Here is a 16,451-nt window from a genome sequence, read left to right on the forward strand (position 1 = left end):
TCAAGGGTCACTTGGGGTAGGGCATTGAGGACAGACAATTGGGAGCCCAGCCAACTGCCTGGGAGGCAGGCCTGAGGCCACCCCCTTGTCCCCAGATATCCAGATCTTGGGGGACTTTGGCAGGGAAAGGGGCCAGAGCCTGATTTTCACAGGCACATGGCCCAGGCCAGCTTGCTTGAAGGAACAGACCGAAGGTGGGCATGCATTCAGGGGCTGTACAGGGACCCAGGCCTGTTAGTCTCCTGTCCCCCTGCCAGGACACCTGCCCCATGTGCTGCTGAGTCCTTGGCCGAGTCCACCTCATCGGCCCCACAGCTCCCCATGGCCTTGTGCTGCTGGTCTCAGGTGTGAGGCTCCCAAGGGAGGGCTAGGGCCTTGTCTTCTCCCCAGCTGGCCTGGGCCAGGACTCATCAGGAGGTTGGCACCAGCTGGCAGTAGGGGGCAGGGTCGGGGTTTAGCAGGTCCTGCTTTGGGGGGAGAGAGAACAGAATTATGACTGGGTGGAGGGTGAGAGTCTTGGGGAGACAGAGAGGGACAGAGGATGAGAGAGAGTGAGATGGGGAGAAACCCACAGAAAGAATGGAAGAGAAAGGTGGAAAGAGAGTGAGACGCAGAGAAAAGAGGTCCTGGAAGAACCAGGAAATGAGGTGGACACAGTGACAGAGACGAAGAGGCAGGAGAGACAGAGAATGGAGAGAGAGACAGAGATGCAGAGAAACAAAGATGTGTAAAGAGATGCATCTTAGACAAGGCAGCATGAACAAACTGGAAACAGAGAAAGAGAGATTAAAAAGGACACAGCCAGAGAAAATGAGAGAGAGAGAGAGAGAGAGAGAGAGAGAGTCTAAGAAAGGGGAAGACAGACACACAGACATATGTAGGCCACTCAGAGAGAGACAGAGCCACAGGGACAGACAGCAGACAGGAGGGGATGGAGAGGGACTGAGCCCTGCGGTGGGGTTTCACTGGGGACCCGACTGGCTGTGTGACCCCAGGCAATCCCCTGTCCCTCTCTGGGCCTTGTTCCTCCTGTGCAAATTCAAGGTTTTGGATCCCTTTTGCAAAGAAGGAAATCGCAGCCTTGGGAGGAAAAGGGACTTGCCAGGGTCTCTCAGGGAGGCGGTTTGGGCTTCTCCGAGAGCTGAGACCATGAGGCTTGTGGGGACGAGGGGAGGAGAGCCCCCAGGTTCAGTTTTCTTGACCCCTCCCCACCCAGGCTTTGGGGCTCCTGGATCCATGGGATCCCCACCACCCCTCCCAGCTCCCAGCTCCATACCTGGTACTGGTGGTTCTCTGGCCCCATCTGTAGGGGTGGGAGCGTGGGCAGAGGCTGCAAGGAAAGGCCACAGGTGAGCGGGCGTTCGGCACCCCCACCCTCTAATCTTTGACCTTTGGTTCTGGGACACTCTTAGATTCCAAGTCCCCATCATCCCTCCCAGACCGCGAGGCCCCTGGGCAGAGGGGATTAGCTTCCTTGCACCTCAGCGTTCTCCTCTGACAAATGGGCACTGGGCCCCAGCTTTGTGTGGTATCCCGTCAACCACTCCGTTAACTCTCAGTCTACCCCTGTCAACACCTCTGGTTCTAAGCTCTTAGCCTTAGTGTTTTAAGTTTCTCTTATTTTTCGCTTTTTTAGAAAAAGACAGGATCTTGCTCTGTCACCCAAGCCAGAGTGCAGTGGTGCAATCATGGCTCACTGCAGCCTCAAACTCCTGGGCTCAAGGGATCCTCCCTCCTCAGCCTCCCTGGTAGCTGGGACTATAGGTGCACACCACCATGCCTAGCTAATATTTGTAGAGATGAGGTCTCGCTATGTTCCCCAGGCTGGTCTCAAATTCCCGGCCTCAAGTGATTCTCCCACCTTGGTCTCCCAAAGTGTTGGGATTTACAGGCGTGAGTCGTCATGCCAAGTTTTTCTTTTTATTTAATCTAAATAACCTCTTTTTTTTTTTTGGGACAAAGTCTCGCTCCTGTCACGTAGGCTGGAGTGCAGTGGCATGATCTCGGCTCACTGCAACCTCCACCTCCTGGGTTCAAGCGATTCTCCTTCCTTAGCCTCTCAAGTAGCTGCGATTACAGGCATGCGCCATCACACCTGGCTAAGTTTTGCATTTTTAGTAGAGATGGGGTTTTGCCATGTTGGCCAGGCTGGTCTCAAACTCCTGACCTCAGATGATCCACCCACCTCAGCCTCCCAAAGTGCTAGAATTATAGGCGTGAGCCACCGCGCACAGCCTAAGTAACTCATTTTTATAAACTTTTCGTTATATATATATAAAACCTCCCCATTATAAAGGGAGTAGCTGCTCAGTGCAGAAAACACAGACAAGTATAAAAGAAAAGAAGATAAAACCCACCCACCAGCCTCCACACCCCAGAGACAAATGCTGCTTCTGTTGTGCTGTTTCCTTCCAGTCTCTTTTCCTTAGGATTTTTAAAAACAGGGAACAATATATAGAGAGTTGAGATTCCCAGACTTGGTGTCAAGGTGGCCCAGAGGACCATGGCCAGCTCAGAGGGAAGGCGCCTGTTAGCACTGGCTTCAGGGGAGAGGGTGGGGATAGGACTCACCTGGGCTGGGTTTATGGACCTCGTGTCACTGATGGGGGACACCAGGAGGACTGGAGAGGGCATCACTTCATAGATGTTGTCACCTGAAACAGGGGACAGGGGAGGTACCAGCTGACAGATAGGTCCCACAGGCCACTCTGGCTGCCTGTTGACATTCATTTATTTATTTATTTATTCAACGAACATTTGTGAAAATTCTTCTTCTAGCCAAACCCAGTGCTGGGGACACAGTGGCGACCATGTCAATCCCGGGCCTGCCCTTCCGGGACTCACAGTCCAGTGGGGGACACAGACCAATCTCCAGAGTGACAACCTGGAGTGTTTAGGGCTGGAGTGGGGGGACTAGGGGTGGGTGGGAACCCAAGAGGGGGTGCCTAAGCAGCCTAGCACCCAGTGAGGGCTTCCTGGAGGGGGCATCTGAGAGAGTAGAGAGAAGTAAGAGTGAAGCTAAGGCAGGAGAAGGTGAATGCAGAGGTCTGGTGAGAGAGCCAGCTGTGTTTCAGAAACGATGTTTGATCTGTCTTATGAAGGGCCTTGAGAACCATGTTAAGGAGACTAAACTTTTTCCCAAGGGCACAGGGGAGCCATGGAGGGCCTTTGAGCAGAGGAGTAACAGGATCAGAATTTTAGAAAGATCTTGTCTCGGGATGGGTTGGAGGTGTCTGGAGGCTGGGAGACCAGTGAGGAGCTGGGTGTGGGGGGGTCTAGGAGGCTGGTAGTGGCCTGTGGGGGTGGATAGGATCCACTCACATGATGGGATGGGGGTGCCAGCCACTGAGAAGAAGAGAGAAAGCAGGTTTGGGGTGGTGCCGATGTGCTCAGATTATGTGGGTGGAGTTCAGGGGGTCCCAGGGAGGTCTCGGGCAGGTGCACTGGGAGGCCCCTGAGTGAGGGAGAATAAGGGGGCTTGTGGCTATGGGGGAGAAGGGAGGAGCTGAGAGGAGGGCTAGGTAGTGAGATCTGGGGCTCTTGCCTTACCAGTATCATGAGCAGGGCCCAATTCTGGCTTCTCTGTGGTCGCCATCCTGGGGACACATGGAGGGAACTGATATTAGGATAGAGAGACACTTGGGTGGGTGGAGAGAGACTTAGAGAGGCTGGAAATCCCACTAGGCCCCTGAAAGCCACATGGTCTCTCCTTCAGAGTGAGCTAGGATGAGGCCTGAACTATCCCAGACTCTTATTCCATAATCCCCATCCGCAGTCCCTCAGTTTCCCTAGCCACCACCTCATGCCAATGAGCAACGTTCCCCAGACATCACAGACATCACCATTTACAGAGATCACCCACATGGTCCTGCTCCATCCATCTGTCTTAGATTTCCTTAATGTTTCTCTTTATATTGATTCATTTGAATATCCTTATTTATTTTTTATTTTTATTTTTATTTTTTTTTGAGACAGAGTCTCGCTCTGTTACCCAGGCTGGAGTGCAATGGCGTGATGTCAGCTCACTGCAACCTCCACCTCCTAGGTTCAAGGGATTCTCTTGCCTCTGCCTTCCAAGTAGCTGGGATTACAGGTGTGTGCCACCATGCTCGGCTAATTTTTTTTTTTTTTTTTTTTGAGACGGAGTCTCGCTCTGTTGCCCAGGCTGGAGTGTAGTGGTGCAATCTCAGCTCACTGCAAGCTCTGCCTCCCAGGTTCACGACATTCTCCTGCCTCAGCCTCCCTAGTAGCTGGGACTACAGGCACCCGCCACCACGCCCAGCTAATTTTTTGTATTTTTAGTAGAGATGGGGTTTCACCGTGTTAGCCAGGATGGTCTCGATCTCCTGACCTCGTGATCAGCTCGCCTTGGCCTCCCAAAGTGCTGGGATTACAGGCGTGAGGCACCACACCCGGCCCATGCTTGGATAATTTTGTATTGTTAGTAGAGACAGGTTTTCACCATGTTCGTCAGGTTGGTCTCGAACTCCTGACCTCAAGTGATCCACCCGCCTTGGCCTCCCAAAATACTGGGATTACAGGTGTGAGTCACTCACCCGTCCTGAATACCCTTAATTTAAAAAGTACACTGGAACCAAGTGAAGTGGCTCATGACTATACTCCCAGCACACTGGGAGACCAAGGCAGGAGAATTTTTTGAGGCCAGGAGTTTGAGACCTGCCTGACCCACAAAGTGAGATTCCGTCTCTACAAAAATTAACCAGGCGTGGTGGTGCACACCTGGGGTCCCAGCTACTTGGGAGACTCGGGGTGGGAGGATAGTTTGAACCAGGGAGGTCGAGGCTACAGTGAGCTATGATTGCACCACTGCACCCCAACCTGGGCAATAGAGTGAGACTTTGAGTCTGAAACAAAAGTACTCTTGACACCACTATAGCGAGTTTGTTAATTCACCAAATAAGTATTTACAAGCACCAACCATGTGCTGGGCATCACTGAAGGCACTGGGGACACAGCAGAGCACAAGATGGACAGAGATCCCTGGCTCCTTGGAGCAGGCAGTCTAGGGGGGAAAGAGAGGGGAAGAAAATTGGAGTAAAGCATTGACAGTAGAATATCAGAGAGCAACATTCCTTCCCTATGAAGGAAAATGGAGAGGGGGGAGGGGGTGGAAGGTGTGCGTGCGGTTTTGAGTACAAAAAATAATAACTGACTGGGCGCAGGGGCTCACACCTGTAATCCCAGCACTTCGGGAGGCCAAGGTGGGCAGATCACCTGAGGTCAGGATTTGAGACCATCCTGGCCAACATAGTGAAACCCTGTCCCTACTAAAAATACAAAAATCAGCCAGGCGATGTGGTGGGTGCCTGTAATTCCAGCTACTCAGGAAGCTGAGGCAGCATAATCGCTTGAACCCATGAAGGGGAGGTTGCAGTGAGTTGAGATCGCACCACTGGATTCCAGCCTGGGCGACAAGAGCAAAACAAGAAGCAAGCAAGCTTGGAAATGGTGCATTCCTGTAGTCCCAGCTACTTCAGGGGCTAAGATGGGAGGATGGCTTGAGCCTAGCAATTCAAGACCAGCCAGGGCAACACAGGAAGACCTTATTTTTACAAAAAGTAAAAAATAAGCTAGGCATGGTGGTGCATGCCTGTAATTCGAGCATTTTGGGAGGCTGAGGTGGAAGGATCGCTTAAGGCCAGGAGTTTGAGGTCAGCTTGGGCAACACAGCAAGACTCTATCTCTACAAAAAATAATAATACAGATAATTAGCCAGGTGTGGTAGCACAGGCCTGTGGTCCCAGTTACCCAGGAGGCTGATGTGGGAGAATCACTTGAGCCCAGGTGTCTGAGGCTGTAGTAAACTATGATCACGCCACTGCACTCCAGCCTGGGTGATAGAGCAAGACCCTGTCTCTCTAAAAAAGAAAAAAGAAATAGACCAGGCACAGTGGCTCACGCCTGTAATTCCAGTACTTTGGGAGGCCGAGGCCGGCAGATTGCCTGAGATTAGGAGTTTGAGACCACTCAGGGCAACATGGTGAAACCCCATCTCTACTAAAATACAAAAAAATTAGCCGGGTGTTGTGGTGCATGCCTGTAGTCCCAGCTACTTGGGAGGCTGAGGCACGAAATTGCTTGAGCCCCGGAGGCAGAGATTGCAGTGAGCCAAGATTGCTCCACTGCACTGCGGCAAGACTCTCTCAAAAAAAAAAAAAAAAAAAAGAAGAAGAAGAAGAAGAAGAAAGAATCCATGGCACATAAGGAAGAGTTAAGAAAGGAGACAAAATTGCTGCTTTCAAATTCTGGGAACTGGTGAGTGGCAGAAAAATTAGACATCTTATCTACAATCAGTTCAGAATCAATTTCAAGAGACAAAGTTCTGAAGACGCTGATGTCATAAGAAAGGAATTTTTCACGAATAGACTCTCCCCGGGGGAAACAGGACCCCAACTCTCTCTCTCTCCCCACAAAGAGGTAGGTGGCATCTGATAGCTTTGCCTGCCGCTGGCCACTCCCCTTCTTTGACAATAGCATCCAGTTTTCCTTTGGAGGGCTGGTCTACACTCTCAATTCATTTGATTAAACGGAGTTGGATCTATCCCAGGCTCTGGGGCTGCACAAATAGCCCAAGTTTGGCCAATCAGGGCTTTCCCTGGCCACCAACCCCTGGCCACAGTGATTGGGTCATGAAAAGTCATGTGATCTGAGTTAAGCCAATGAGAGGTAGACTTGGGGCTTTTGCTGGAACTACCAGGAACATCTCCTTGCTAGGAATGGCTGAACCGGTGGAGTATGAGCCTGCCCCTTGGGAGTGATCTTGTCGCAACAGGGGAGAGCCTGCCTAAGAATGAAGCCACCGAAGAAAAATACAGAGTTGAGGAGTATATAAAGGAGTCACTTGAGAACACTGAGCCCCTGGATGCAGCCCTACCTGAAGTTAATAAGTTATGTAGTATTAAATAATTCCTTGTTTTTGGGCAGGGAACAGTGGCACATGCCTGTATTCTCAGCACTTTGGGAGGCCAAGGCTGGAAGATCACTTGAGCCCAGGAGTTCAAGACCTGCCTGGGCAAAACCTCATCTCTAAAAAAAAAAAAAAAAAAAAAAAAAAAAAAAAAAAAAAATTAGCCAGGCCTGGTGATGCACACCTGTAGTCTCAGCTACCTGGGAGGCTGAGGTGAAAGAATCACCTGAGCCCAGGGAGGTCGAGGCTGCAGTGAGTCGTGATTGCACCACTGCACTCCAGCCTGGGTGACAGAGCGAGACCCTGTCTAAAATTCCTTGTTTTTGGTAAGTCAGTTTAAGAATAGGTTTCCTGTCCCTTGCAATGCAGAATTCTGTTTTACACAGGATAGAAAGATCCTTTTCACCCCAGGAGTTCCAAGATTTGATGAGATTGTGTATGAGCCGGATGATGTGACTTGTGGAAGAATCCACGGGGCTTGAGAAGACCGTGGGAGGAGACAGGAGAGGGATGCCTGGGGACCCTGTACCTGTGGCTCTGGCCCTTCCAGTTCCTTGTCACCAGGAGATAGGCAATGCAGCTGATGAGAAGGGCCCCAGCAGCAAGAGATCCAATGATGGTGGCTGCCAGGATCCCAGCGTTGGTGGGCAGGTGTGTACTGGGCAGTTCCTTATTCTTTTCTGAGGGATGAGAGAAAGAAAGAGAGGGGGGACTGTGCGATGTCTCCTGAGGGCTCCCCCAATCCCCCACCGACTGTATTAGTGACTGCCTGGAGAACTGAGGTGCAGTTTCCTATTTCTAGCCCAGAGCTTTCTCCTGCTTTTCAGATTTGAGTATCCAACCATCTGGGTGGCACATAAAATCCAACATGTCCCAGTGGGCCGGGCGCGTTGCTCACGCTTATAATCTCAGCAATTTGGGAGGCTGAGGTGGGAGGATCACTTGAGCCCAGGAGTTCGAGACCAGCCTGGGCAACATAGTGAGACCCTATCTCTATTAAAAAATTTTTCAACATGTCCCAGATGGAACTCCTCAGCTCTCCCCTATCTCAATGTCACCAGTTCCCTAGGGTTTCATATGATCCTCAGCACATCCAAAATCTGTTTGCTGACAAGCTCCCCAACTCTACCCCATCAAACTGATTTTTTTTTTCTTTTTTGAAACAGCATCTCACTCTGTTGCCCAGACTGGAGTGCAATGTCATGATCGTGGTTCACTGCAGCCTCGAATTCCTGGGCTTTAAGCCATCCTCCCACCTCAGTCTCCCAAGTAGCTGGGACTACAGGCACACACCACCACTCCTGGCTAATTTTAAAATTTTTTGTAAAGAAGAGGTGTCAGTAAATTACTCAGGCTGGTCTCAAATTCCTGGACTCAAGCAGTTCTCCTGCCTTGGCCTCCCAAAGTGTTGGAATTACAGACGTGAGTCATCGAGCCCAGAGCCAATCTGCTTTGCTTTTTCTCACCTCAGTTGATGATACCTGAATCCTTTTAGCAGAAGGATGAGGTTCTGGGCTGTGTTTTGCAGGAGATGTAGGGGACTCGGAGGATTCTTAAATTGGACTTGCCAGAATTAAGACCACGCCTAACTGGCTCTTACCCTCTGACCTCCCCGCTTTACTCTCAAACTGGACATCTGTTCTATCCCAACCCTTCTTGGCAGCTAAGCTCATAGACTACGAGATCCTAATGCTGTCTACTGGCTGTGTGACCTTGGGCAAATTACTCCATCTCTCTGTGACTTGGTTCGTCTGTGAAATGAGAATAATACGAATACCTAGCTCTTAGGGTTGTTATGAAGCTTGAAATACACACACACACACACACACACACACACACACACACACACACTGTTCTCTCAATGATCCAACAAAGAAACTCTATGCCATTTTACAGATAAGGAAACTGAGGCATGGAACAGTAAATTGCCTTGCCTGATGGCTCACGATAAGTGCAGTGCTGGGATCATACCCAGGCCACCTGAACTCCCTAATGACCATGCTGTGCAGCTTCCAAAAGGGGCACCTGTGATCAGGGAGCCCCGGAAACGTGAGGAGAAGCCACCTCAGGCTCCATGAGTGAAGTAAGGACTGTTGTCTCCAACCGGACTAGAGGGTCATTTTATGCAGATTTGTGTAATCAAATGAATGCCTGTGTTGAATTAACTTTTGCCTATTTCATCCGTTTCTCTAAAATTTTTTCTATCCACTGTCCAAAATCCATTTTAAAATTTAACTAGGGACCAGGAGTGGTGGCTCATGCCTGTAATCCCAGCACTTTGGGAGGCTGAGGTGGGTGGATCACCTGAGCTCAGGAGTTGGAGACCAGCCTGGGCAACATGGCAAAACCCAGTCTCTACCAATAAATAAAAAAAAATTAGCCATGTGTGATGGCACGCGCCTATAGTCCCAGAAACATGGGAAGCTGAGGTGGGAGGATTGCCTGAGCCCGGGAGGTAGAGGTCACAGTGAGCAGAGACTGGGCATGATGGCTTACTCTTGTAATCCCAGGACTGGGAGGCCAAGGTGGAAGGATTGCTTGAGGCCAGGAGTTTGAGACCAGCCTGAGCAATACCAGTAAGACCCTGTCTCCACAATCTTATTTATTTATTTATTTTTTTAAAAGAAGCACACAATCTGTTTACAAGTGCTCTACCCTCATGATCTAATCACCTCCCACAAGCCCCACTTTTTTTTTTTTTTTTTTTGAGATGGAGTCTTGCTCTGTTGCCTAGGCTGGAGTGCAGTGGCATGATCTTGGTTCACTGCAACCTCTGCCTCCCGGGTTCAAGTGATTCTCCTGCCTCAGCCTCCCATGTGGCTGGCATTAGAGGCACTTGCCACCATGCCCAGCTAATCTTTGTATTTTTTAGTAGAGCCAGGGTTTCACCATGTTGGCCAGGCTGATCTCGAACTCCTGACCTCAGGTGATCCACCCACTTCAGCCTTTCAAAATGCTGGGATTGCAGGTATGAGCCACTGTGCTGGACCCAAGTCCCACCTTTTAATACCATCATCTTGGAGGTTAGGATTTCAACATACAAATTCTGGGGTGATCTGCGTCCTGTGGAAATGAGAAGGGGCCACAGCACCTCCATCCCTCAATCACCTTCTCTTGTCTCTCCTCTAAGGTCACTTCTTGAGTGAGGTCTTCCTGATGACCCCCCTTCCCATGTCACATCATTCTGGTTCATGTTCTTTACTCAGCAAGTCATAACCACTGTGTGCCTCTATTTTTTAATCTGTAAAATGGAGACAATAATGGCACCCACCTCATGGAGTTGTTTTAAGGTAAAAATGAGTAAATATAGGGTAGTGGTTCTCAACCAGGGGTGATTCTTATCCCAGGCTGGAGACATTTGGTAATATCTGAAGATATTTTTGGTTGTCATGACTAGGAAGGTGCTACTGGTACCCAGTGAGTAGAGGCCAGGGGTGCTGCTGAAATCTCTGCAACGCACAAACCCTCTAGTGGGAAGAACTGGCCAATACAAAACATCAGTAGTGCTGAAGCTGAGAAACTATGCTTTAGAGAAAAGGTTTAAGATGGTGCCTGACTCTTCACAAGCACCCAAGAACTGCCAGCTGTCATTATTGTCCACCACCCTGTCCCTCACACTTTGCCCCGAGTGGATTCATCAGTAAATACTCGCCTTATGAACATAAAGATTGAGGGATGCATTCCTCACAACCAGGCATACAGTAAGTGCTCAATTAAAATGTGGTTAATGTCCGTGCATGTGAAAGGTAAACGAGATGGTACATTCTCCAGTGTCAGGCACAAGGCAGGCATTTCATAGATATTTTATTAGTTAATGCATGTGAGGGTTAAAGACTATCTCTGGGGACTGGTACACAGTAGACGCTCAATATGTGTCCAGTGAATGAATGAGAGGACCAAATGAAATGGTGTTTGCACAGCACCTGGTGCATGGTAGCTGCTCAGGGCTCATTAGCTTCCTCACCTCATCCCCAGACCCTAACACTTACCAGCTACCTGGACCTCAGTCTTGGCCTTCATAGTCCATTCAGAGTTGATCGTAACGGCTACTTGGTAGGTGCCACTGTCTGTAGGCTGGGCGCGGCGCAGCAGCATAGAACCATTGGGGAAGCCCACGATGTCTCGCTGTCCCATGGCACTGCCATCCCTCTGGGGCCGTTGTATCCCAGGGATGTAGGTAAATAGCCTGGTGCCTCCATACATCTCCTCACCCAGGTACCAGTTGAAGTCCTGGAAGGTGTCTGGGATACCCTGGACTGACAGGAGAAGGTCCTGATTCTTTTGAGGCTGTTCTGGAATCTTCTGGATGTGGAGGGCTGCCTGGGAGCCTTGGAGCATCCAGAGGACCAGGATTGAGGCTGTGGGAAGTTATAGGAAAGGGCTGAGATCAGGGGTGTTGCCAGGGACCATGGCATGCTCCTCTCTAGATAGAGATCTTCAGCGGGGAGCAAGGACTTTGAGTGCTGCTCATTGGAAACAATGCTGGGATTGATTAGTGACGTCTGCCCTGGGTGCAGGCGTGGGATCATAGGCATAGAAACCACAGATTTGCCATCCTATTGATCCAGAGGTTTTTCTACCTTGAGATGCTGTGTGGCCTGCTTCTAAACACATGGACTCTCTGAATTCATTCATTCATTTATTCAACCAATACTTATAGGCATATGTAATATATAAACCATAATACCAACTATATGTAATACATCTAAACTTCCTTCAATTTCTAGACACTGGAGATATAGCAGGGAACCAAACATAAATAACTTCCTGACTTCATGGTCCTAACATTATAGAAAATTCCATAGATAAAATGGCAATGAGGCTGTGATTCTTTTGCCCCTCCCCCATCGTACTCTCAGTTCATCCTCTCAGGTAATCTTTCCCTACTTCTAAGAGGAAACTTCAGTCTCTGGGCTGAGTCCCCATTTCTCCCCTCGGCCTTTAGGGTCTATTTCCTCCTTACCTGAGAGCAGGAGGCTCTTTGAGAAGCAGCCCTGGGTCCCCATGGGAATCTCCATCTTGGCGTCTTGTGGAAATGCCAAGGGGCCACGAGCTGGACACTATGGGGGCCAGAGTGGTGGGCCCTGGCTATCTGAAGTAGGCCAGCTCAGTGGGGATCCCAGGGGTGCCTTAGAGACACCGCTGAGGCTGGCCCAGCCCCAGCATGCCCTGTCCATGGGCTCTGGAGGCTCCACCTATACTCCCTGGGATGGGAGCACAGACAGAGGTTGAACCAGTTTTTCAGGGTGACTGGGGAACTTCCCAGGACTCCTCCCCTGACCCTCTTCAACCTCTTTTTCTCACTCAGCATGACTACAACAGCAGTCACTATAGCAATAGTCATAGCAGCTGCTGTTTGAACAATTCCCCTGAGTTTGTTCAAACACACACTACCTCATTCAGCAGCCACCATAAATAACTGTTCCCACTGCATAGATGTGGAAACAGAGGCCCAGGAAAAGAAGCAAGTCTGCCAATAGACAGAGGTGGGATTTCAACTGTGACTGACTCACTTGAAGGCTCTGAGACAGGCCGGGTATGGTGGCTCACGTCTGTAATCCCAGCACTTTGGGAGGCCAAGGTGGGTAGATCATGAAGTGAGGAGTTTGAGACCAGCCTGGCCAACATGGTGAAACCCTGTCTCTACTAAAAATACAAAAATTAGTCAGGCTTGGTGGTGGGCGCTTGTAATCCCAGCAACTGTGTAGGCTGAGGCAGGAGAATCACTTGAATCTGGGAGGCAAGGGGTTGCAGGGAGCCGAGATCGCGCCACTGCACACCAGCCTGGGTGACAGAGCGAGACATTGTCTCAAAAAAAAAAAAAAAAAGAAAAGAAAAAAAAAAAGCTGTTAGCCTAGTGGTTTTTAAATTTAATTTAATTTTTTTTTGAGATGGAGTTTCATCTTGTTGCCCAGACTGGAGTGCAATGGCGTAATCTCGGTTCACCGCAACCTCTGCCATCAGGGTTCAAGTGATCCTCCCACTCAGCCTCCCGAGTACCTGGGATTACAGGCATGCGCCACCACGCCCAGCTAATTTTGTATTTTTAGTAGAGACGGGGTTTCTCCATGTTGGTCAGGCTGGTCTTGAACTCCTGACCTCAGGTGATCTGCCCACCTCGGCCTTCCAAAGTGCTGGGATTACAGGCATGAGCCACCGTGCTCGGTCTGTTTTTTTTTTTCTTGAGTCAGGGTCTTGCTCTGTCTTTCCATTCATGAACATTATTTTGTAGTTTTTAAGAGTGTGTGTTTTTTTATTTGAGACGCTCTGTCGCCCAGCCTGGAGTACAGTGGCACAGTCTCAGTTTACTGCAACCTTCCCAGGTTCAAGTGATTCTTCTGCCTCAGCCTTCTGAGTAGCTGGGATTACAGGCATGTGTTACTATGCCCGGCTAATTTTTGTATCTTTAATAGAGATAGGGTTTTGCCATGTTGGCCAGGCTGGTCTCAAACTCCTGATCTCAGATGATCCTCCTGCCTCAGCCTCCCAAAGTGCTAGGAGTATAGGCATGAGCCACCTCACCCAGCCCCAGAGTGTATGTTTTGTACTTTTCTGGATCATGTTTATTCCAAGTGTGTTACTCTTGTTTTTTTTGTTTTTTGTTTTTTTAAGACAGGGTCTCACTCTGTTGCCCAGGCTGGAGTATAGTGGCATGATCATTGCTCACTGCAGCCTCCAACTCCTGGGCTCAAGCAATCCTTCTATCTCAGCCTCCTGAGTAGCTGGGACCACAGTTGTACACTAACATCCCTGGCTAATTTTTTTATGTTTTGTAGAGATGGGATCTCACTATGTTGCCCCAGGCTGGTGTTGAACTCCTGGGCTCAAGTGAACCTCCTACCTTGGCTTCCCAAAGTACTGGGATTACAGATGTGACCCACCACACCTGGCTTAGCCTAGTTTATAAAAAGCATTCTCCGTTCATTCCAGCATACACTCCCAGTGCCCAGTCGTGGGTGCTGGGTGATGTTGGTGACACAGTGATGATTGAGACCATCTCTGCTCTGCCCTCCGTCCACAGTAGGGCACACAGTCCTGTAGGGTGTGGTGGGCAGACCCCTCTCACACAATTATGATCCAGGGTGATCAGGGCTGAGATGGAGGAGCCCAGAAGTCTGGGAGAACCCAAGGAGACACACCTCATTCAACCTGAGGGCTAGGGAGGGCTTCCTGCGGGAGGGGGCATCTGAGCTGAGACCTGGAGTGAGAGTAGAAATGAGGCAGATGATGGGGTGAGGCAGCGTGAGGTGCACCAGGCAGCATAAACAGCAATGCAAAGATGTGGAGGCTGAGATAGTCATCAAGGCATATTGAGGAGGTTGCAATATCTTGGGTGAGTGGAGGCAGGAAGGAGGGCGTGGGGCATGTGTGTGTAAGGCTGGGAGGTGGGAGAGATCAACTATGTTCTGTTGGTTGGATCAACAGAGCTTGGGTGATGGAGGGTCTAGTGTTATGCTGTTTAATATCATAGCTATTAGTCATATTTAAATATAAATTTAGGCCAGGCACAGGTGACTCACACTTGTAATCCTACCCCTCTGAGAGGCTGAGGTGGGAAGATTGCTTGAGCCCAGGAATTTGAGACCAGGCTGGGCAACATAGTAGGACCCCATCTTTACAGACAAAATAATTTAAAAAATTAGGTAGGCTTGGTGGCTTTCAACTGAGTTCCAGTTACTCAGAAGGCTGAGGCAGGAGGATTGCTGAGCCTGGGAGGTCGAGGCTGCAGTGAACTTTGATCATGACACTGCACTTCAGCCTGGGTGACAGAGTGAGACCCTGTCTCAAAAAAAAATTACTGAATAGGCCAGGTGTGGTGGCTCATGCCTGTAATCCTAGCACTTTGGGAGGCAGAGGCAGGCAGATCACTTGAGGTCAGGAGTTCGAGACCAGTCTGGGCAACAGGATGAAACGCTGTCTCCACTAAAAATACCAACATTAGCTGGCCGTGGTGGCGCACACCTGTAATCCCAGCTACTTGGGAGGCTGAGGCAAGAGAATCGCTTGAACCTGACAGGTGGAGGTTATAGTGAGCTGAGATTGTGCCACTGCACTCCAGCCTGGGCAACAGAGCAAGAATCCATCTCCAAAAAAAAAAAAAAATTGAAAAAAAATATACATGTAAAAGTGTATATATGTGTATAAATATGTATATATAAATGTATATACATGTGTCTATATATTCAAAGTAATTAAAATTAACTGCATTAAAAAATGCAGTTCCTAAAACTAGCCACTTTCAAGTGCTCACTAGCCTCATGTGATCAGTGGCTACTCCATTGAACTGCACAGATGGAGAACGTTTTCATCATCATCTCAGAAAGTTCTGTTCGGGAGCGACAGCTGACCTTGGGAGCCGAGGCAGGCGGTGCCAGGCATTTCTACCCGGTGAGGCCCATCAGGAAGAGACAGCTAGGTCGGGGTGTGGCGTACCCATAGCACTTTGTGTGTGTCTGAGTGTTCCGGACACACGTCTTCAGCTTGTCAGGGGTGATGGTATCTTCTAGAGGCCTCAGGTTGAGGCAGATCAGGAATCTTGATGTTGAACTGCCTTGAAGGATGGAGCGGCCCGGCTATAGACTGAATGGCTGCAGACTCCAGGGCAGCTCTGCCATGAGCTGGTGAGTCTGGCTGAAAACCTGGTTCTACCCGCATTTGGCTGGGGGATTTTGTGGCAAATGACTTCACCTCTCTGGGCCTCAGCTTCCTCCGCTGGAGAATGGGGATAAGCATCACCACCTCACAGGGATGTTGGGAGAAGTGGATGCAAGAGGCCCGGCAAACAAGCAACAGATGCCTGTCATTGTTATTATTATTATTGCTGTTGACCTTGTCTTTGGACTTGCCCCATCTCCCACATTGCCCCCACCCCTTGTGACCCTGCTCAAGAGAAGTGTGTTTTCCCTGGAGGGATTTCCAATCCTCCACAGCCTCAATGTTCCTTAATGCCAGGAAGATTTCATGCTGGGTTCATGGGGTCAGAGTACCCTCAGAATCCACCTTCAATCCTTTTTTTTTTTTTTTGAGACAAATTCTCACTCTCTCCCCCAGGCTGTAGTGCAGTGGCACGATCTCAGCTCACTGCAACCTCCGCCTCCCGGGTTCAAGCAATTCTCCTGCCTCAGCCTCCCTAATAGCTGGGACTATAGGCGCGCACCACCACGACCGGCTTATTTTTGTATTTCTAGTAGAGACGAGGTTTCACCATGCTGGCCAGGCTGGTCTGGAACTCCTGACCTCAGGTGATCCACCCACCTTGGCCTCCCAAAGTGTTGCGGTAACAGGCATGAGCCACCGTGCCCGGCCATTCAATCCTTCCTGCAGTTTTGTAGTTTCCTTGGTCTGTCTCCTGGAGAGAGGTTGTTGCAAACCCAGCAGTTATTTCCAGGCATGGATTAAGCAAAGCCAGCTATTCTGGATTTTCCGGTGGCTGGATTCTACTCCCCCTCTGTCTACTTCCCTGCCTCCCTCCCTCCCTCCCTCCCTCCCTCTCTCTTTCTTTCTTCACCCTTTCAAACAAGGA

At 49.8% G+C, this 16,451-nt stretch overlaps 1 protein-coding gene across 9 annotated transcripts; it reads right to left on the reverse strand.

The window, feature by feature from the left end:
* Positions 1-306: 306 nt before the first annotated feature.
* CEACAM19 (CEA cell adhesion molecule 19) lies at positions 307-16,400 on the reverse strand. Of its 9 annotated transcripts, XM_073016300.1 has the most exons (9): positions 12,442-16,400; positions 11,892-12,132; positions 10,918-11,286; positions 7,458-7,608; positions 4,940-5,023; positions 3,550-3,596; positions 2,572-2,654; positions 1,277-1,330; positions 307-467 (listed from the first exon to the last, which is right to left on the reverse strand). In XM_073016300.1, the coding sequence occupies exons 2-9, from the start codon at positions 11,944-11,946 to the stop codon at positions 411-413; spliced, it is 900 nt and encodes a 299-aa protein (XP_072872401.1). In that variant the 5' UTR covers positions 11,947-12,132; positions 12,442-16,400; the 3' UTR covers positions 307-410. The 9 variants fall into 9 exon arrangements, with proteins under 9 accessions (XP_072872401.1, XP_007995326.3, XP_072872400.1 ...); XM_007997135.3 differs by lacking the exon at positions 11,892-12,132 and having other exon boundaries at positions 15,277-16,400; XM_073016299.1 differs by lacking the exon at positions 11,892-12,132 and having other exon boundaries at positions 307-464.
* Positions 16,401-16,451: the final 51 nt, after the last annotated feature.

This window comes from Chlorocebus sabaeus, chromosome 6 (genome assembly GCF_047675955.1).
Source record: "Chlorocebus sabaeus isolate Y175 chromosome 6, mChlSab1.0.hap1, whole genome shotgun sequence".
NCBI lineage: Eukaryota > Metazoa > Chordata > Mammalia > Primates > Cercopithecidae > Chlorocebus > Chlorocebus sabaeus.